Source organism: Lepisosteus platostomus, chromosome 26, assembly GCF_059453375.1.
Source record: "Lepisosteus platostomus isolate fLepPlt1 chromosome 26, fLepPlt1.hap1, whole genome shotgun sequence".
NCBI lineage: Eukaryota > Metazoa > Chordata > Actinopteri > Semionotiformes > Lepisosteidae > Lepisosteus > Lepisosteus platostomus.
Window position 1 is genome coordinate 13,991,985 of NC_142636.1, and position 17,434 is coordinate 14,009,418.

General features: G+C 50.0%; 1 protein-coding gene and 1 long non-coding RNA gene across 6 annotated transcripts in view; one reads left to right on the top strand and one right to left on the bottom strand.

Moving 5' to 3' along the window:
• pou2f2b (POU class 2 homeobox 2b) overlaps nucleotides 1–3,835 on the bottom strand; it is a 49,992-nt gene extending 46,157 nt beyond the window's left edge. For 2 of the 5 annotated variants that reach the window (XR_015930529.1, XM_088620500.1), the window contains exon 1: nucleotides 2,713–3,833. Coding sequence is in view for 4 of the 5 variants with exons in the window: in XM_088620500.1 (XP_088476626.1) it covers nucleotides 2,713–2,812 (100 nt within the window). In the remaining variant the exon portion in view is untranslated. Of the gene's footprint in view, nucleotides 1–2,712 lie in introns of all 5 variants that reach the window. The other 3 variants (XM_088620504.1, XM_088620505.1, XM_088620506.1) reach the window with 3 other exon arrangements.
• LOC148640272 (uncharacterized) overlaps nucleotides 1–17,434 on the top strand; it is a 178,441-nt gene that overhangs the window by 138,317 nt on the left and 22,690 nt on the right. The window lies entirely within an intron of this gene.

A 17,434-nucleotide genomic window follows, 5' to 3' on the forward strand; every position in this document is an offset into this window, starting at 1 on the left:
TGTGTACAGTTAGAATCCAGTGTCTCACACTGGTGCTGTGTGTGTACAGTTAGAATCCAGTGTCTCACACTGACGCTGTGTGTGTACAGTTAGAATCCAGTGTCTCACACTGGCGCTGTGCGTTTACACAGCTGTAATCTAGTGAAAGAGGGTGAGAAACTGCCGTGTAATTAAAAAGCGATGCAGAAGACAGTGACAGCGAGGGAGCGGGAGCGAGGAAGGAGAGGGGCGTGTGGTTTAATGTAATAAAGCTGGGTGTATTGACATCTTTGTTGTGTTTATTGATTCTCCATTATGTTGCTAACAAACTCTGGTTGACATTTTGTCATTTCCAATCATGTTAGCAGCAGGGCTCATACACTCCCCTCTCCCCTACTTCACACACAACACACACTGCAAATAACCACACACACCACAACCTGTCAGAGCTGTAAGAGACACACACACACCACAACCTGTCAGAGCTATAAGAGACACACACACACCACAACCTGTCAGAGCTGTAAAAGACACACACACACACCACAACCTGTCAGAGCTATAAGAGACACACACACACCACAACCTGTCAGAGCTATAAGAGACACACACACACCACAACCTGTCAGAGCTGTAAGAGACACACACACACCACAACCTGTCAGAGCTGTAAGAGACACACACACACCACAACCCGTCAGAACAATAAGAGACACACACACATCACAACCTGTCCCGAGAAACACTCTCAGATACACATTCTGACACATTGTGTTAGAAATTCATTGGAATACACAGACATTTTCCAATTCAGTGTGTAATACACTCTTTTTTCCCAAAGACATACAAAAACACAATCTCCAATATACCAGTCTAATAAAACCACGTTGATATACACACGCACCTCTAAAACATGCACAAGTCTGTGTGCCTATGACACACAGATACACTAAAACACACAGAATTGTAACCCACATAACATATATACTGAAACAAACTGTACTTGTGTGAAACACACAGCTGTACTCATCTCTCTGAGAGATTACCCATTGAATCTGTTTATTGCTCTTTGCATTTCTTCAATATCTGTCTCTCCATTGATAGTAAAACATAAACACTCTCAATCACACACTGACACACACTTTGATCTCTCCTTCACAAGAACTGAGACACACACACTGACACCTACCACACAGTACAGCACACATGATGCTACATAGACTTTGCATTACTATGTGCTGTGAGGTCTAGCTCTATACCTTCACACTCACACTCCTTCATCATCATCAGAGCTGGAGAGTCACTGTAGAGACACTCAGTCCAGCTCATCTGTATCTTCACACTGACACTCCATCATCATCAGAGCTGTAGAGTCACTGTAGAGACACTCAGTCCAGCTCATCTGTATCTTCACACAAACACTCCTTCATCATCATCAGAGCTGTAGAGTCACTGTAGAGACACTCAGTCCACCTCCTCTGTATCTTCACACTAACACTCCTTCATCATCATCAGAGCTGTAGAGTCACTGTAGAGACACTCAGTCCAGATAATCTGTATCTGCACACTAACACTCCTTCATCATCATCAGAGCTGTAGAGTCACTGTAGAGACACTCAGTCCAGCTCATCTGTATCTTCACACTAACACTCCTTCATCATCATCAGAGCTGTAGAGTCACTGTAGAGACACTCAGTCCAGATAATCTGTTTCTGCACACTAACACTCCTTCTCTCTCACAGTGCTGGTCAGTCTGTCCACCATGTGACTCTCTCACACAGAGCCGGCCAGTCTGTCCACTGTGTGACTCTGGCTGTTGATGGAGAGGAAGAGGGAGACTCTTCCTCAGTTCAGCACATTGATGACCACACACTCCTGGCGGGACACAGTCGGTCAGTCACGTTACTGGACACAACGACGCGACTGTCTCTCTCTCTCTACCTGTCTCCCTCTCCCTCCACCTGTCTCTACCTCACTCTCCTGCAAGCGGAAATGTCAGACATGTCCGTCGCCCGGTTAATTAGTGAAGCACCCGGAAGCAGCGGCCTGGCCGCCCGAACCCCCGGACCCGCCGCCGCCGAGAGAGAGAGACGGAGCCGCGGCGGAGCGTCTCTGGCGTCTCCCGGCCTCTGGTCCCCTCTCTCTCCCCCTCTCTCCCTCTCTCCGGCGGCCCTGAAAGAATCGATATCGCGGGGGGATCGATAACCCGGCATGAATATTCCGAGCCTGCAGACAGCCCGGCTCGGAGAGACGGAGAGACGGAGGCAGCAGACGGAGCGCGGCCAGCTGCCGCGCAGGGAAGCGGAGAAAACGCCTTGTTTTTGCGGGTACTGCTGCTGCGGGCTGGGCAGGATCAGGCGGCCGCCGCCGCTCGGCTCCGCCTGGGATTATCGCGCTCGTCCGTCCTTCCCGCTCGCCCTGCGGGTTCAATTCGCCGTCTGCCGCCGCGTCGGGGCCGGATCCGCGCAGCCGGCCGGCCGGAGAGGGGGAGACGCGACGCGACGGGACGGGACGGGACGGGACGCTGCGGATGGGGTTTGGGGGGTTTGTGGGGGGCTGGGGGGGCGCCGCGTGCCGGACCGGCTCGGCTCGGCTCGGGGGGTCGACGCCTGGTTCCCCGGCGCCGCGCGCCGCTGTTCCCTGCCTCTCCCTCCCCCCCACCCCGGGAGGTGCTCGCGAGGGCGCCGGGGAGGACCGGCGAGCGGAAGATCAATAATGGTGATCAGGTCTTACCGTTCCCGGAGCGGAGGGCCAGCGGGGACTTGAGTCGCCAGGCTGCGAGGTCGGAGGCGGTTCTCTGAAACACGAACGGCACAGGCAGAGGCACGAACATGGTTCTTTGGAGAAAAGTCTCTTTGTTTAAAATTCTTCAGAGGACAGACGGTGGCGAAGAAGGAGAAGAAGAACGAGCGTCGCCTTCCGCTTTGTCGCTGTTTTTTTTTTTTTGGTTTGTTTTGTGTTGTTTTTGGGGGGCTGGGTGTCTTTGGTCTGCGGGGGAGCGGGTCCCCGGCGAGCTCAGAGCCCGCGCGGCTGCGCTGCGGTCATGCCCGCGCTCGCGGGGCCGGCCGGTGGTCGCTCTGTCGCCCGCGCGGAGCCGGGCATGGGCGGCCGGAGAGCCGGGCAGGTGCGGAGAAGGAGCGCTGGCTGGCCTCGGTGCCCCCCGCCTCGCTGCTCGCAGAGGCTCTGGCGGCGAGAGCAGAAGCGCGGCAGCCGCGGTCCGATGAATATTAATATCTGGGGCAGGAGCGGCGGGGAGGTGAGGTTCCGCCGCACCGGCATCTGCGGGGAGCTGGCCGGCTCTCGGTCCGCTCCGGTCTCAGTTCATGTGTCCGGACTCGGCGCTGCCGGGGCCGCAGCGCGACCAATTAACACGCTCGGTAATTAATAGGCCGTTAATGAAATAAAGAGCGCGGGGACGGCCACCGGCGGCGGGGGCAGGTGGTGGGGAGCTGGGGGGGTGGGGGGGGTTGGGAAGGGGGGAGCCCTCTTCCCTGGACGAAAAGCGGGGCTGTTCCGGCTCCTCCTACGTCGGCTTGTCCCGTCGCAATCTGAGCCCGGGAGTCGTAATTAAAGCGAAGTCGATCGATAGATAAATAAATAAAATAAAGAAAGAAAGAAAGAAAACCTGCGGACCCTGCGTTGTTAATGAATAGTTACTTTCTGGGTTCACCTGTCTGTCTGAGCGCCTGTGTGTCCGTCCATGCCGTCTGCGCGTCTCTGCCTGTCCTGCCTGCTCCCCGTTATTTCCTGAACCCCAATAGCTGCGGCCGAGCCGGCTGCCTCCGCTTCTCTCGCGCTTCTGGCAGGGCTGCCTGGAACATTGAGGCGCGAGGTCCCGCTTCCCCGTGCTCATTACTCGCCAGCTCGCGCCCCCTCCCCCGTCCCCCCCCCCACCCCCCCAGCACCCCCCCTCCCCTCTCTCTTTGTATCCCTGCGAAAGCAAGGTGGCCCCTCCGCATCGATTCCTCGCGCCAGCAGTCCCCGCGACCAGCGGCTGCGGGAGTCCGGCTCGTGCTCGGACTGCAGGGGCCGGGCCGGGCCGGGCAGGGTTCTGTCCCAGGGGTTCGGATGGACTCCGGGCCTGCGAGCCCCACGACTGTTGTTAATTGACAGTGTGCTGGACTGTGAGCAGTCCATCAACGGGGAGCTGTCCAGAGAGAGGTCTGTCCAGCACTGTGAGCTGTCCAGAGAGAGGTCTGTCCAGCACTGAGCTGTCCAGAGACAGGTGTGTGTCCAGCACTGAGCTGTCCAGAGAGCTGTCTGTCCAGCACTGTGAGCTGTCTAGAGACAGGTGTGTGTCCAGCACTGTGAGCTGTCCAGAGAGAGGTCTGTCCAGCACTGAGCTGTCCAGAGACAGGTGTGTGTCCAGCACTGAGCTGTCCAGAGAGCTGTCTGTCCAGCACTGTGAGCTGTCCAGAGAGAGGTCTGTCCAGCACTGTGAGCTGTCTAGAGACAGGTGTGTGTCCAGCACTGTGAGCTGTCCAGAGAGCTGTCTGTCCAGCACTGTGAGCTGTCCAGAGAGAGGTCTGTCCAGCACTGTGAGCTGTCCAGAGAGCTGTATGTCCAGCACCTTGAGCTGTCCAGAGAGGCTATCAGTCCAGCACTGTGAGCTGTCCAGAGACAGTTGTGTGTCCAGGACTGTGAACTGACCAGAGAGAGGTGTATGTCTAGGACTGTGAACTGACCAGAGAGCTGTCTGTTCAGCACTGTGAGCTGTCCAGAGACAGTTGTGTGTCCAGCACTGTGAGCCGTCCAGAAAGGCTATCAGTTCAGCACTGTGAGCTGTCCAGAGAGAGCTGTCTGTCCAGTACTGTGAACTGTCCAGAGAGAGCTGTCTGTCCAGCACTGTGGGCTGTCCAGAGAGAGCTGTCTGTCCAGCACTGTGAGCTGTCCAGAGAGCTGTCTGTCCAGCACTGTGAGCTGTCCAGAGAGCTGTCTGTCCAGCACTGTGAGCTGTCCAGAGAGAGGTGTGTGTCCACTACTGTGAACGAGCCCAGCGCCTCGTGCCAGGGATCTGCGGTTGCCGTGGTTTCAGCCCCTCTCGCGCGCTCTCTGTCTCTCCCAGCCTCCCCCCGCTCCTCGCGATACATTACCTCCTGTCAATTACAGAAGCCACAATCCGCGCGCACGGGTTACACGCAAGATTATTGTCAATATGGATTTTTTAAATAGAAAAATCTATACGCTAAAACATCGCAGTCGATAGGAGAAAGTCGATAGCAGTAAGCAAGCAAGCCCTCAGTCTCACAGTACCCACACGTGTTTGAGCGGTTCAGCACAACAGAACGGAGCATCGTGTGGGATATCACAAAAGTGCAATTATCGCTGCTACGATTAATTAGAGCAGCTCTCGGCCAGTGGTGTTCATGCCCTCGTGTCTCTGTCAGCGCATGTTTTGACTACTAACAGAGCAGCACCGCTCGGCCTCTCCGCTCACGAACCTCCATTGTGCCACAGAGCTCCGTCTCGCTCTTCCCCGCGCCTGACAGATGACATCCGCAAGCCCAGCGCGAGAGCGCAGCGACAGCTCGTTGTCCTTCACAAACCCCCCTAACACGGAGCGCGAGAGACTGAAGCCCCCCCCCCCCCCCTCCGGTTCCACACGCCACCCTCCGTCCCTCGCCCCCCCCTCCCAACCCCCCCCGCCCTCGCCTCTATTCCTTCCAGACAAAAGCAATTATTTCTTGTAGAATATAGTGTGCCGCGCGCGTCTGAGAGAGAGAGTGTGAGATTGAAGGAGAGAGAATTGCAAGATGGAGTTCTGGAAAAGGGGGAGACTCATATACACACCTTAACCCCCGCCCCACCCCCACCCCTCCAGCACCCGAGCTCTCCTCCGCTCCGGCATAGAGCCAGGACACACAGTCTCACACAGACTCACACACTCACACAGACTCACACAGTCACACAGACTCACACAGTCTCACACAGTCTCACACAGTCTCACACAGACTCATACAGTCACACAGACTCACACAGTCTCACACAGTCACACAGACTCACACAGTCTCACACAGACTCACACAGACTCACACAGTCACACACAGTCACACAGACTCACACAGTCTCACACAGACTCACACACTCACACAGACTCACACAGTCACACAGACTCACACAGTCTCACACAGACTCACACAGACTCACACAGTCACACACAGTCACACAGACTCACACAGTCTCACACAGACTCACACAGACTCACACACTCACACAGACTCACACAGTCACACAGACTCACACAGTCTCACACAGACTCACACAGACTCACACAGTCACACACAGTCACACAGACTCACACAGTCTCACACAGACTCACACAGTCACACAGACTCACACAGTCACACAGACTCACACAGACTCACACAGTCTCACACAGTCTCACACAGACTCATACAGTCACACAGTCTCACACAGTCACACAGACTCACACAGTCTCACACAGACTCATACAGTCACACAGACTCACACAGTCTCACACAGTCACACACAGTCTCACACAGACTCACACAGTCACACACAGTCACACACAGTCACACAGACTCACACAGTCTCACACAGACTCACACAGTCGCACACAGTCACACACAGTCTCATACAGTCACACACAGTCACACAGACTCACACAGTCGCACACAGTCACACACAGTCTCATACAGTCACACACAGTCACACAGTGCATCGGTCAGATTACACAGCCTGTTCACATATATGCATTTACAGAAGTCCAGTGGTTCAGGTCCAGTCCTGTTACACCAGGAGGACAGCTGGTCCAGTGGTTCAGGTCCATCCTGTTACACCAGGAGGACAGCTGGTCCAGTGGTTCAGGTCCAGTCTTGTTAGACCTGGAGGACAGCTGTTTGTCATCTCTGTCCTCCTCTCTCCCCACTCTTTCCTCTGTCTCTCCTCTCCCTCTCTTCTCTCTCCCTGCCAGTGCTCTCGGTAATCAATGCTGATGTATTGGCAATATCCTGATCCAGCGCGGTGTCCCTTGTGCTAGTCCTCACTGAGACGCTGTTATTGAGAACGAATGAAACCAATAATCTCTCTTTCTCTCAGCTCAGGGTTATCAAAATGAATAGTTCTGCCCCCTCAAAAACAGAAAGGAAATTTCCCACTTTCTTGTGGCCTTCTGCCAGCGCCAGAAGAGGGGGCTCAGTCAAACACGAACCTCTGCTCCCTGGAGCCACAGGGGGCGCTGACCTGGGACCCTAAATTGCCACAACCTGAGCGAACACTCCAGTATTCAAATACACTGACTCCAGTACTCTCACACACTGACTCCAGTATTCAAATACACTGACTCCAGTACTCTCACACACTGACTCCAGTACTCTCACACACTGACTCCAGTACTCTCACACACTGACTGCAGTACTCTCACACACTGACTCCAGTACTCTCACACACTGACTCCGGTACTCTCACACACCGACTCCAGTACTCTCACACACCGACTGCAGTACTCTCACACACCGACTCCAGTACTCTCACACACTGACTCCAGTACTCTCACACACTGACTGCAGTACTCTCACACACTGACTCCAGTACTCTCACACACCGACTCCAGTACTCTCACACACTGACTGCAGTACTCTCACACACTGACTCCAGTACTCTCACACACTGACTGCAGTACTCTCACACACTGACTGCAATATTCTCACACACTGACTGCAGTACTCTCACACACTGACTGCAGTACTCTCACACACTGACTCCAGTACTCTCACACACTGACTGCAATATTCTCACACACTGACTCCAGTACTCTCACACACTGACTCCAGTACTCTCACACACTGACTCCAGAACTCACACACACCGACTCCAGTACTCTCACACACCGACTGCAATATTCTCACACACTGACTGCAGTACTCACACACACTGACTCCAGTACTCACACACACTGACTCCAGTACTCTCACACACTGACTGCAATATTCTCACACACTGACTGCAGTACTCTCACACACTGACTCCAGTACTCTCACACACTGACTGCAATATTCTCACACACTGACTCCAGTACTCTCACACACTGACTCCAGTACTCTCACACACTGACTCCAGTACTCTCACACACCGACTCCAGTACTCTCACACACCGACTGCAGTACTCTCACACACCGACTCCAGTACTCTCACACACCGACTGCAGTACTCTCACACACTGACTCCAGTACTCTCACACACTGACTGCAGTACTCTCACACACCGACTCCAGTACTCTCACACACCGACTGCAGTACTCTCACACACTGACTGCAATATTCTCACACACTGACTGCAGTACTCTCACACACTGACTGCAGTACTCTCACACACTGACTCCAGTACTCTCACACACTGACTCCAGTACTCTCACACACTGACTGCAATATTCTCACACACTGACTCCAGTACTCTCACACACTGACTCCAGTACTCTCACACACTGACTCCAGAACTCACACACACCGACTCCAGTACTCTCACACACCGACTGCAATATTCTCACACACTGACTGCAGTACTCACACACACTGACTGCAGTACTCTCACACACTGACTCCAGTACTCTCACACACTGACTGCAATATTCTCACACACTGACTCCAGTACTCTCACACACTGACTCCAGTACTCTCACACACTGACTGCAGTACTCTCACACACTGACTCCAGTACTCTCACACACTGACTGCAGTACTCTCACACACCGACTCCAGTACTCTCACACACTGACTCCAGTACTCACACACCGACTCCAGTACTCTCACACACCGACTCCAGTACTCTCACACACCGACTGCAGTACTCTCACACACTGACTCCAGTACTCTCACACACTGACTCCAGTACTCTCACACACTGACTGCAATATTCTCACACACTGACTGCAGTACTCTCACACACTGACTCCAGTACTCACACACCGACTCCAGTACTCTCACACACTGACTGCAATATTCTCACACACTGACTGCAGTACTCTCACACACTGACTCCAGTACTCACACACCGACTCCAGTACTCTCACACACTGACTCTAGTACTCTCACACACTGACTGCAATATTCTCACACACTGACTGCAGTACTCTCACACACTGACTGCAGTACTCTCACACACCGACTCCAGTACTCTCACACACTGACTCCAGTACTCACACACTGACTCCAGTACTCTCATACACTGACTCCAGTACTCTCACACAATGACTTCAGTACAGGCTTGCTGACTCCAGTATAGACACGACGACTCCAGTACAGGCTCGCTGACTCCAGTACAGACTCACTGAGTCCAGTATAGACACAATTACTCCAGTACAGGCTTGCTGACTCCAGTACAGACTCACTGAGTCCAGTATAGACACAATAACTCCAGTACAGGCTTGCTAACTCCAGTATAGACACAATAACTCCAGTACAGGCTTTCTGACTCCAGTACAGACTCACTGACTCCAGTACAGACAAAACGACTCCAGTACAGGCTTGCTGACACCAGTATAGACACAACGACTCCAGTACAGGCTCGCTGACTCCAGTACAGACTCACTGAGTCCAGTATAGACACAATTACTCCAGTACAGGCTTGCTGACTCCAGTAGAGACACAATAACTCCAGTACAGGCTTGCTGACTCCAGTATAGACACAATTACTCCAGTACAGGCTTGCTGACTCCAGTAGAGACACAATAACTCCAGTACAGGCTTGCTGACTCCAGTATAGACACAATTACTCCAGTACAGGCTTGCTGACTCCAGTATAGACACAATAACTCCAGTACAGGCTTGCTAACTCCAGTATAGACACAATAACTCCAGTACAGACTCACTGACTCCAGTATAGACACAATGTCTCTGGTACAGACTCACTGATTCCAGTATAGACACAATGACTCCAGTACAGACTCACTGATTCCAGTATAGACACAATGACTCCAGTACAGACACAATGACTCCATTATAGACACAATGACTCCAGTACAGACTCGCTGACTCCAGTATAGACACAATGACTCCAGTACAGACACAATGACTCCAGTACAGACTCACTGACTCCAGTACAGGCTCGCTGACTCCAGTATAGACACTATGACTCCAGTACAGTATCGCTGACTCCAGTACAGGCTCGCTGACTCCAGTACAGACACAATGACTCCAGTACAGACTCGCTGACTCTAGTACAGGCTCGCTGACTCCAGTATAGACACAATGACTCCAGTACAGGCTCGCTGACTCCAGTACAGGCTCGCTGACTGCAGTATAGACACAATGACTCCAGTACAGTATCACTGACTCCAGTACAGGCTCGCTGACTCCAGTACAGGCTCGCTGACTCCAGTATAGACACAATGACTCCAGTACAGGCTCGCTGACTCCAGTACAGACTCACTGACTCCAGTATAGACACAATGACTCCAGTACAGGCTCGCTGACTCCAGTATAGACACAATGACTCCAGTATAGACACAATGACTCCAGTATAGACACAATGACTCCAGTACAGGCTCGCTGACTCCAGTACAGGCTCGCTGACTCCAGTATAGACACAATGACTCCAGTACAGGCTCGCTGACACACACCCTGACTCTCCTCTCCCTCTCTGTGCTGTGGCAGTGTGGTTAGCCTGAGTGTGGAGATTTAGAGCCGGGATCAATAGGATATTTAAAAATCAATGCACTTAGCGCCAGGAAATCAATGGAGCCTAATCGGGATGCCAATCGCCCCAGTCAAAACAATTAAGAGACGAGAAAAATGTTTAACAACCTCCTCCGCTTCGAGAGAGAGAGGGGAGAGATGAAAGGAGAGAAAGAGAGGAAAGGAGAAGAGATCACAGAGTAATAAAATTAGTAATAAACACACACAGGAGACACAGTGAGAGAGAGGAGATCACAGAGAATCCCTCAGTCATAATCACACACAGTAGGACAGGAGACACAGTGAGAGAGAGGAGAACACAGAGAATCCCTCAGTCATAATCACACACTGTAGGACAGGAGGCACAGTGAGAGAGAGAGGAGATCACAGAGAATCCCTCAGTCATAATCACACACAGTAGGACAGGAGACACAGTGAGAGAGAGAGGAGATCACAGAGAATCCCTCAGTCATAATCACACACAGTAGGACAGGAGACACAGTGAGAGAGAGAGGAGATCACAGAGAATCCCTCAGTCATAATCACACACAGTAGGACAGGAGACACAGTGAGAGAGAGAGGAGATCACAGAGAATCCCTCAGTCATAATCACACACTGTAGGACAGGAGGCACAGTGAGAGAGAGAGGAGATCACAGAGAATCCCTCAGTCATAATCACACACAGTAGGACAGGAGACACAGTGAGAGAGAGAGGAGATCACAGAGAATCCCTCAGTCATAATCACACACAGTAGGACAGGAGACACAGTGAGAGAGAGAGGAGATCACAGAGAATCCCTCAGTCATAATCACACACAGTAGGACAGGAGACACAGTGAGAGAGAGAGGAGAACACAGAGAATCCCTCAGTCATAATCACACACAGTAGGACAGGAGACACAGTGAGAGAGAGAGGAGATCACAGAGAATCCCTCAGTCATAATCACACACAGTAGGACAGGAGACACAGTGAGAGAGAGGAGATCACAGAGAATCCCTCAGTCATAATCACACACAGTAGGACAGGAGACACAGTGAGAGAGAGAGGAGAACACAGAGAATCCCTCAGTCATAATCACACACAGTAGGACAGGAGACACAGTGAGAGAGAGAGGAGATCACAGAGAATCCCTCAGTCATAATCACACACAGTAGGACAGGAGGCACAGTGAGAGAGAGAGGAGATCACAGAGAATCCCTCAGTCATAATCACACACAGTAGGACAGGAGACACAGTGAGAGAGAGGAGATCACAGAGAATCCCTCAGTCATAATCACACACAGTAGGACAGGAGACACAGTGAGAGAGAGAGGAGATCACAGAGAATCCCTCAGTCATAATCACACACAGTAGGACAGGAGACACAGTGAGAGAGAGAGGAGAACACAGAGAATCCCTCAGTCATAATCACACACAGTAGGACAGGAGACACAGTGAGAGAGAGAGGAGATCACAGAGAATCCCTCAGTCATAATCACACACAGTAGGACAGGAGACACAGTGAGAGAGAGGAGATCACAGAGAATCCCTCAGTCATAATCACACACAGTAGGACAGGAGACACAGTGAGAGAGAGAGGAGAACACAGAGAATCCCTCAGTCATAATCACACACAGTAGGACAGGAGACACAGTGAGAGAGAGAGGAGATCACAGAGAATCCCTCAGTCATAATCACACACAGTAGGACAGGAGGCACAGTGAGAGAGAGAGGAGATCACAGAGAATCCCTCAGTAATAAACACACAGTAGGACAGGAGACACAGTGAGAGAGAGGAGATCACAGAGAATCCCTCAGTCATAATCACACACAGTAGGACAGGAGACACAGTGAGAGAGAGGAGAACTCTTCTTTTTGGAGAAGACGAGTGTGTGAAGAGCTGAGACAGAGGAGCAGAACCAGCCAATCACGAGTATTTCTCCCAGGCAGAACCAGCCAATGGGGAGGCGTGGATCGGCGGAGGAGCGCGGGGTCATTCTGGGGTCGCTCGATACCGTTCGCACCCCCCTCCTCTCCCTGCCGGCTCAGCCCCAGAAAAATCAATGGGAAAGCCAATATTTCCCCGGCAAAGTCTGGATTACTGAGCACAGCGCCTGACATCACTGCTAATCACACAGTCAATGATACTGACACTGGAGCTATTAACCTATTGATCAACTATCAGTGCCCAGCGCACTGACACACACACCCTAACACACACATTGACACAACACTTGTGCTCCTGTCTCTGTGGGGCGGCCCACTGACTCTCACTCTCTGGTTTTGACTCTCTTCTGTACCCCACAGGGTGAGGACAGACCCCAGACACACAGCCTGGGCTCCCTCGCGTTTCAAAAACCATCGAAACTTGGCACAGGTAGACCTGGCTGTCCAGGGAGGACAGGCTCAGTGACCACAGCCTGGACACAGGCAGACCTGGCTGTCCAGAGAGGACAGGCTCAGTGACCACAGCCTGGTCAAAGACACTGGACACAGGCAGACCTGGCTGTCCAGAGAGGACAGGCTCAGTGACCACAGCCTGGACACTGACACTGGACACAGGAAGACCTTGCTGTCCAGAGAGGACAGCCTCAGTGACCACAGCCTGGACACTGACACTGGACACAGACAGACCTGACTGTCCAGAGAGGACAGGCTCCGTGACCACAGCCTGGACACTGACACTGGACACAGACAGACCTGACTGTCCAGAGAGGACAGGCTCCGTGACCACAGCCTGGACACTGACACTGGACACAGGCAGACTCTACTACATTACAGAAGGATATGCCAGCATCAGACAGGTGAAGAGGGAGGGAGAGTGAGAGAAAGCAGGGAAGGGGAGAAACAGAAATTGAATGACACACTAAACCAAACAAAAAGACAGAAACAGACACGGAATGACATCGTTTTTGCTAACAAATCAGTCAGTAAATGAGCGCTTTTCGGTTCTGACTGGGCAAGCATGCTAAGAGTCTGCTGTATAAGTCTGCCGCCACCCCCTGGCCACCCTGGTAAACTGCACCCCCTCTGCCTGCGGACCCCGGGCTCCCCGGAGCACAGCCCGACTCATCCGGTCTGCCGCCCGTACTGAGAGTCGCTGGGGCTCAGTCAGGCACCCCTCCTGCTGCTGGCTGATCCTGCGAATCTGTGAGTGTGTGTCAGTGTCAGTGTGTGTGTCCCAGTGTGTGTGTCAGTGTGTGCGTATCAGTGTCTGTGTCAATGTGTCAGTGTGTGCGTATGAGTGTGTGCATCTCAGTGTGAGTGTGTGTCTCAGTGTGTGTCTCAGTGTGAGATGTTTGTAGCAGTGTGCGTCTCCCCTGCCCTCTCATTTTGTCTCTCTCTTTCGTTGTCTCTCCTCTCGCTCGTGTCTCACTATCACTGTCTCCTCTCTTTTGTTGTGTCTCTCCCCTCTCTCCCTCCTGATGTGTTTCTCTCCGCAGGCTGTTTGACCCCAGAGGTCACCAGATAGAATGAGGTCGCCTGTAAATGATGAATTTGAACTTTGACCCCAGCATGTGAACACACTCAGCTTACACAGACAGCCCCTGTGTGTGTGTGTGTGTGTGTGTGTGTGTGTGTGTGTGTGTGTCGCAGTGTCTTAGCTTGTATTATGGTCTATGTGGTGTCTGTACTACTCACACTGATGGCACTGTGTCACTACACTGTTACTCACACTGGTGGCGCTGTGTTATTACAGTTACTCACACTGATGGCACTGTGTTATTACACTGTTACTCATACTGGTGGCACTGTGTTATTACACTGTTACTCACACTGGCGGCGCTGTGTTATTACACTGTTACTCATACTGGTGGCACTGTGTTATTACACTGTTACTCACACTGGCGGCGCTGTGTTATTACACTGTTACTCACACTGGCGGCGCTGTGTTACTACACTGTTACTCATACTGGTGGCACTGTGTTATTACACTGTTACTCACACTGGCGGCGCTGTGTTATTACACTGTTACTCACACTGGCGGCGCTGTGTTACTACACTGTTACTCACACTGGCGGCACTGTGTTATTACACTGTTACTCACACTGGCGGCGCTGTGTTATTACACTGTTACTCACACTGGTGGCACTGTGTTATTACACTGTTACTCACACTGGCGGCGCTGTGTTATTACACTGTTACTCATACTGGTGGCGCTGTGTTATTACACTGTTACTCACACTGGCGGCGCTGTGTTATTACACTGTTACTCACACTGGCGGCGCTGTGTTACTGCACTGTTACTCACACTGGCGGCGCTGTGTTATTACACTGTTACTCACACTGGTGGCGCTGTGTTACTGCACTGTTACTCACACTGGCGGCGCTGTGTTATTACACTGTTACTCACACTGGCGGCGCTGTGTTATTACACTGTTACTCACACTGGTGGCGCTGTGTTACTACACTGTTACTCACACTGGCGGCGCTGTGTTATTACACTGTTACTCATACTGGTGGCGCTGTGTTATTACACTGTTACTCACACTGGCGGCGCTGTGTTATTACACTGTTACTCACACTGGTGGCGCTGTGTTACTACACTGTTACTCACACTGGCGGCGCTGTGTTATTACACTGTTACTCACACTGGCGGCGCTGTGTTATTACACTGTTACTCACACTGGTGGCGCTGTGTTACTACACTGTTACTCACACTGGCGGCGCTGTGTTACTGCACTGCAGCAGTCTGTACCTCAGGGAACAGGTCAGCAGACCGGCCCTCATCCGGCCAGCCAGCAGCTACGTCAGGAGGAGGTAATGAAAGACGAGCAGCAGCCAGCAGATCAGACCACAGCCGAGGCTCGTGAGAAATCTCAACACGGCAGCACTTCCACTGGTGACGACGGTGGGATTACAGGAGGAAGGTGTCACCATGAGGAAGACTGCAGACAGTTCTGAGCTGCAGGGACGACTACACAAGAGACAGCTGCGGACTCAGATCAGCATGTTTGTTCATGGTGAAACCCCAGAACTACGACACAAGCAATACAGTCACGATAAACTACCATCACGCACTCACACACTCACACACTGTCAGGGCTAACACACTCACACACACACTGTCAGGGCTAACACACTCACACACACACTCATTCACACACACTCCCTCTCTCACCCACACACTCATTCACAAACACTCATTCTCTCACACACACACACACTCACCCACACATTCGTTCTCTCACACACACACTCTCGCACACACTCCCCCTCTCACACACAGTCTCACCCACACACTCCCTCTCTCACCCACACACTCCCCCTCTCACACACACACTCTCTCTCACACACAGACTCCCTCTCTCACCAACATACTCATTCACACACACTCCCTCTGTCACACACACACACTCTCACACACACACACTCATTCGCACACACACACTCCCTCTCTCTCACACTGAACCGAATTGCTTTTTCTGATCACTGATGCTTCTAACCAACAATCAATTTTCTCAATTTTCCAACACTGTATATAATAATAATAATAATTATTATTATTATTATTATTATTATTATTATTATTATTATCATTATTATTATTATTATGTTAGCAGTGAATTTATTATCTTAAAATGTTGTCCCATCAAAACAGAATACTTACAAAAACAGTATCACACTCCTGTGTAAAAACATAATTCCTGTGCAGAACAAATCCTTAATAATAACACAATAAAACAATATTATTAATCATTGATACAAGTCCACCACCACCAGCACCAATAATAATAAAGAAAAAGAATTGCAGCTCGGAAAGATTGAACTGAACACAACGTCAATGGCACTGATTCCTGAAAACGTCATGGGTGAAATTAGTGTGTATTTACACTAAATAATATTGACATCATTAATATATATGCCTTTCCATATCACTGTATTGTTATTTAAATATTACTTACATGATGATATAAGTATGTGTATATGAGATACAATGCACAACTGTTTCAGTTAAATATTATCTACACAATTTTTATTTTCATTTAAATATTATTTACAGGACAATTTAAGTATATATATGAAGAGTGTTATCAGTCTGTTTCAGTTAAATATTATTTACAGAATTATTTCCAGGATGGTTTAAGTATATATGATGTTTTATTGCTATTTAAATACTATTTACGTGATGATATTAGCATATACGATGCACGATATATGTCTGTTTCATGTAAATATTATTTACTCGATTCTATTAATATATATGATGTTTCATATCGTTTACTGTTATTTAAATATTATTTACATTATGATATACGTTTAAATAACGTTTCATATCGGTTTATGGTTATTTAAATATTATTTAAAAGATTATATACGTATATATGATGTGCAAGATCAGTCTGTTCAATTTAAATATAATTTACATGATGATATAAGTATAAATGATGTTTTATATCTATTTATTGTCACTTAAATATTGTTTACATTATGATATTCGCGTATAAGATGTACAATATCAGTCTGTTCCATTTAAATATTATTTATAGAATTATTTAAGTATATATGGTGTTTCGAATCGGTTTATTTTTATTTAATACGTTTTAAGTGATGGTATCAGTATACAGTATGTAATGTTTCATATCGGTTTATTATTGTTTAAAGATTATTTACATGATGATATTAGAATATATGCTGAACAATACCAGTCTGTTCAATTTAAATATAATTTACATGATGATATAAGTATAAATGATGTTTTTTTATCTATTTATTGTTACTTAAATATTGTTTATATTATGATATCCGCGTATAAGATGTACGATATCGGTCTGTTCCATTTAAATATTATTTACGGGATGATTTAAGTATATATGATGTTTCATATCGGTTTGTTGTTAT